Source organism: Pinus tabuliformis, chromosome 4_2 (assembly GCF_031772625.1).
Source record: "Pinus tabuliformis cultivar Carrire ecotype Pingquan chromosome 4_2, CPIR1, whole genome shotgun sequence".
NCBI classification, from domain to species: Eukaryota; Viridiplantae; Streptophyta; class Pinopsida; order Pinales; family Pinaceae; genus Pinus; species Pinus tabuliformis.
The window spans coordinates 304,950,145-304,956,012 of NC_142304.1; the positions used below are offsets into that span (position 1 = coordinate 304,950,145).

The following is a 5,868-nucleotide window of genomic DNA, read 5'->3' on the forward strand; positions in this document are numbered from 1 at the left end:
AAATAAAAAAAAATTTTGAAGATAAAAGATTTCTTTTGTCTTAAAAAAATGTCTTTAACATAGCAGTGTAGTAGTGTCACATCAATCAAAATGCAACGACCTCGGGGCGTGAACACGAGCACGATACATTTCCATATATTCCAGGGTTTCTGGGACCGCTGGTACTTGGATTCAGAATAGACAAAGTCGCTGATCTACAACACGGCACTTCTGGGACCGTTGGTACTTGGATTCAGAATAGACAAAGTCGCTGATCTACAACACGGCCTGGTACCTTTTCACTGGCAACGAGATCCAATCCGGGAATTCCAACAGATTTCAGTTGTGCAAGACGCTAACTTCCTCAGTTCAATTTCATTCCATGGATAACAGAGGCGAGAACAAATACAACCAACATTTGCTATCGATCTTTCGCATTTCCATTTCATGTCAATAACTATTACGAAGATTTGAAATACAAGCCGCTCTCGCATTTCCATTTTATCTTCAATGTCATTATCCAACTAGTGTCAAGCGTATCGGCTGTTCCCCATTGAAAAGGAACTGCGAGTTTATGTGGCTTAGAAAAACGAAAACCAACAGCGTGGAGCCTATGGTCTCAATAAAATCCCACAAAAAGAGAATACAGTCTCCAATCTACAAAAATCAATTTAATTAAGTTACTTCAACAACGCAGATTTTGTAACTATTGGTTTTAAGTCACCCCTTATAGCTTCTTTGGGAAACTATACGTTAAAAATTCGAACCATCCAACTACCAAATCAAGGAGAGTAGCAATTAGGTATCTAACAGATGGGAGCTCTTTTATTAATATCAATATTTTCAGGAAAGGAATATCAAATGGTTAAAGAGAAAAAAATATAAGATGTTTTAATAGTTAATAAGATAAGCATAAGAAAATAATCTAATATTATATCAAATAACAATTAATAACTTATTTTACTTATATGATTGTTTGTTAGGGGCAAAATAATTGTTATTTTGAGGCTCTAAAGATAATGTATTATTCTAAGGATATTTTATGTATAAAATGTTCGTTGTTTTTAGTGTGATTTTTTGGAAGTTTTTTAGATGGTTTTTTTTTTCTAATTTATTTAAAATTTTGTAGGAATTTATTAAAATAACAAGTTTGATGGGTAACCCCTGCATAATCCAAGTGCCCTAGGGTTTTTCACGGTGTTGAATCCATATATAGAGTTAAAAAACCAATTTAAATAACACAAACTAAGATTTCACCCCAAATTTTTGGTCGCATTCTTGCACGGGAAAGTCCAACAAGTGGCACTAAAAACAACTCCCATGAAATGTATTATCCCAAGAATATTCTCTGCATAAAATGTAAACATGCATAAGTTAGAAAGTACTGTAAAAGTTCTTCAACAAGAAGTTGTTGCTTGCTCATTCTACTAAAATTGAATCTCACTTCAAGATAAAATGCTGACATTACTATTTTTATGATGCATCATATTTGGAGGTTATTAAGAATCTCACTTACATATAAAATGTTGTCATTACTAATTTTATGATGCATCATATTTGGAAGTTATTAACCAAAATTGAATCCCAATTCGAAAATGTTGTTATTACTATTTCACTTCCAGATAAAATGAAAAGATTCTATGATTAGAAACTTGTTCATGGTAGCATTTTTGCATTGCAATAAGATAGACTCTAGTTCAATTGGTGTGAATGAACAGAAATGAAATTCGCACCAGATTGGCTAGACACATAACCACAATCTATACTATGCAAAGTAGCATTTTTAGTATCTTCTGCTTAGATTAAATATAGCCAAAGTAAAATAAAAATAAATAAATATTTGTTGATGAAGAGATGGATAAAATAGAAATAATACCACCATTTTTGTAACATTTTAATTTTTCAACGAATTATATTTGTCAAAGTGAAAAGTTTGGAAAAATAAGTTGGAAATCTCCATTTTCTGCAACAAAAACATTGGGTAATCATTATGTAGGGGATGATTTGATGCACCAAATAAGGGGCTGATGTCAAAGGCAAACATTGCAACTATAGTAAAGATAAAATACAAATGAAATTGCATAAATAGATGGTTGGAATTTATGCAATTAAAACCCTGCTATACCATACAATTTCCAGCTACTAAAATGCGTTTCTAGAAAAAAATGCATAATCTCACCAATGTAATTTGCAATCGACCCATGATTGTCCCATGAAATTTTCAATGTCCACAATGTGATCTTTCAAATGAGAGTTATAGTTTTCTATAAAACAAACTACTTTAATGACAAATCACTATACAAATAATTATTATATAAAATAATAATAATACTTATATTAATGCCTAATACATATATAATATTAAAAATAGTGAGTTCATTGAGATCCACTTGTGTAGCACAAAATGATATCAAACTAATTAGACTAATTTGTAATATGACATTTTTTACAAAACTCTTTGATATTTTTTCATAAGTTTTCATTTTTCAAATCTCTCATATTTGAGTGCAGACAATAATGACAATAAGTCCTTTAGATTTGAGTAGAATAAAGAATGAGATGTATATATCTAATACAAGGTAAGAAAATTGCACTCAAATTTTGTTTCAATTTTATTAATTTATTATTTTTAGAAACATTTTTTAATTGAAATGGAAGTTTTATTGTATAGTTGTTGCTTCTTGGGAACGAAAATTATAAAAAATTGAAGGGAAAAGAATAAAATCAAATTAAAAAAAAAAAAAAAAAAAAAACTATGATTAAGCGAATTGGAATTGAAAATAGAGAAAAAAAAACCATAGAAAAAATATATATGTATCAAATTAAAAAATAATAAAACAAAAAATTTAATATTATATATATATATATATATATATATATATATATATATAAAAAGTATTTTTAATTATTTTTTCCTCTTTAAAATTTGTTATCTTGAAAAGAAACTACAATTTATAAAACTGAAAATAATAACCAAAAAAATTAAATAAACAAATCAGTGAAATAGAAATAAAACTGAAAACAACAAATTAGAAAAATATTTATCATGATTTCTCTCATCACAATTTTACACTTTTACGGATCACCTCACGGATAAATAAACTAGTCAGTAGAATAACTCAACTTTAAACCAAACAGTGATACTTTATTACATGGATTGGAGCATGGCAATCTGACGTCACGTGACGCAGTAATACATGATGTTTACTGCTATTAACAGACCAGGCCACACACTGAACATGGCGGCGAATGAATGTAACACGCTGAACTTATGAAAAAAAAACGCGGAAAATGAACTGATTGAAAGAGATGCCGGACAATGATAAGATGAAGAGAACAATCTTAGCAGTGTTTGCTGCATAAACATTTCTTATTGACGACGTGAGTGTGGTGGCAGCTACCATTCTCAAATCCTTCAGTTTTGCAAATGGTTTTGCAGTTGGCGTCCTTCTCGCAGCGTCCCTTGAACTTGTGGCTAGCCGCTTTACATACTCGTTCTCCTGCAACGCAATCCACCTGCATCTCTGAAAATGTTGGACCACACAACACAAATAGCCACCAGACGAGTTAGTTAGTCTATCAATGAAAAAATAAAGGGGTTGTCTACTGGAACTACAATTTGTCGGGATTTGCATTTATATTGTTGATATTTCCGCACTAAGGGAGTATTCTATAGCACTAAGGGTGTATGGTGAGGGTCTAAAGATTTGAACACTGGTGAGATTATTTGCAAAACAAATTCAAACACCAAAATTTGAGAGGTCTGAAATGGTGATGAGTGTTGCATTCATATTACTTATATCCTCTTTGATTTCAAACACCAAAACTAGAAAAACATTCATATTACTTATATTCTCCTACACTAGAAACTTATAAATGACTCTTCCACAAACTTAAACACCAATAAAACTAGAAAAAATAAATATATGAGAAAAATCAAAGGCAAGAAAAAGTAATACCAAGGGTGATGACAAATATCAAGAGAAGAACCAACGCAACACGACTCACAGTGGCCATCCTCTTCTCAATATCGCTGCTTCTGCTGAATATCAAATAATAGACCACAAGATTACTATTCCCTTTCCTTTACGACTAGGCAAGTAAGCTTGTGGAGAGAAAGCGAGTATGAGCGCTCATTTATAGGGAGTGTGACATTCAACTCATTTATGACCGTCCTGCCTGTAAACAACTAACTATATATATATATATATATTTGCTCGCCATTCCAAGCAACCCACGTTGTTTCCCTTATTTTGCATTATTGTTTAAAATATTTGCTCGCCATTCCAAGCAACCCACGTTGTTTCCCTTCTTCCCATTTGTTGTCGTTTCATTTGAAGTCCACCATCAAGCGTGGCATCGCTATCTTGTACATCCAAAGATTATTTTACAGGACAACGGCAACAAGAAAAACGAGTGAAACAATTACCATTTTGATATGCCAGCGTATCCACTAATCAGAACTTGTCTTAGAATGAAACATGCTTTTACATATTGAAATTAACATTAATTATAAGTTAGGTGGCATTTAGTGCACAGGTAGTCTAACCAGGGGGAGAAGTTGCTTGGAAAGTTATCGAAATTCCAGTTATATTTAGAGAAAATCTAGGAAGGATTTTTGTAAATCCAAGTTATAGCTGTTAAACTTCAAAATTTTAGCTGTTCTAGATGTTTTTGATGGTGCTAAATACATTTCCACCGTCAAAAACACGATTCAAACACTACCTCTACAAGATTTTTTTAATTTTTTTGCCCAGATTCCGACCACTTTTGACCGTCAAGGCAATGCAATTCCTCAGCCTCGTTAGACGACTCCTTTAATGAAAGTTATTGAAAGGTAAAAGTAGGGTGTATATACTGTTTATATTGAAAAAGACTAGGTTACATTTTAGAGTTTTTTTATTATAGCTATTATATGTATATTTAAAATATTTATTAAAAAATTAGGTTTACTGTTTAATTAAAATATTGTGATTAAATTTATTAGTTTATTTTGTGTTGGTATTTGTGATTATTTATATTATTAAAAGTTTTTTTTAAGTTATGTATCAATATCTTAAATCTTATATTTTATTAAAAATATATATACTCTGTGGCCACTATTTAATTAAATATTGTGATTAAATTTATTAATTTATTTGCATTGGCATTTGGGATTATTTATATTATTAAAAGTTTTTAAGTTATGTACCTCAGTTTTTAAAGCTTCTTTTCAACTCTATTGCTGGTTGTATTTCTTACTTGCATGAGTATTCTAAATCTTATATTCTTATTACAAAAGAATATATTTTGGAGTCACTATTTAGTTAAATATTGTGATTAAATTTATTAATTTATTTGACTTGGCATTTGCTATTATTTGTATTATTAAAGGTTTTTGTTGAGCTATACACCCTAGTTTTGAAGGCTTATTTCAACTTTATTACTAATTGTCTTTCTTACTTGCATCAATATCCTAAATATTATATACTTATTTAAAAAAATATGTGGTCACTATTTAATTAAATATTGTGATTAAATTTATTAATTTATTTGCTTTGTTATTTGTGATTATTTGTAATATTAAATATTGTTTTTAGTTATGTTTGCATTGGCATTTGCCATTATTTCTATTATTAAAGGATTTTTTAGTTATGTAGACTAGTTTTTAGGCTTCTTTTCAACTATAATGCTTATCTTTCTTACTTGCATTAATATTCTAAATCTTGGTTCAAGTCATTTACCTTAGAATTGAGAAAATTGTGTCACCTCTACTTTCTGCAATTGAGAAATTTGTCTCACCTCTACTTTCTTCACTTTCGATGGGGAATTTTATGAAGAAATTTGTGGTGTTGTCATGGGTTCCCCCTTTCCCCTATAGTGGCTAATATATTCATAGAGGACTATGAA

The 5,868-nt window shown here is 30.2% G+C and overlaps 1 protein-coding gene across 1 annotated transcript; it reads right to left on the minus strand.

Annotated features, from left to right (window-relative positions):
- Nucleotides 1–3,191: 3,191 nt before the first annotated feature.
- LOC149169195 (defensin Tk-AMP-D2-like) lies at nucleotides 3,192–4,060 on the minus strand. Its single transcript, XM_089427033.1, has 2 exons — nucleotides 3,939–4,060; nucleotides 3,192–3,503 (listed from the first exon to the last, which is right to left on the minus strand). The coding sequence occupies exons 1-2, from the start codon at nucleotides 3,994–3,996 to the stop codon at nucleotides 3,322–3,324; spliced, it is 240 nt and encodes a 79-aa protein (XP_089283159.1). The 5' UTR covers nucleotides 3,997–4,060; the 3' UTR covers nucleotides 3,192–3,321.
- Nucleotides 4,061–5,868: the final 1,808 nt, after the last annotated feature.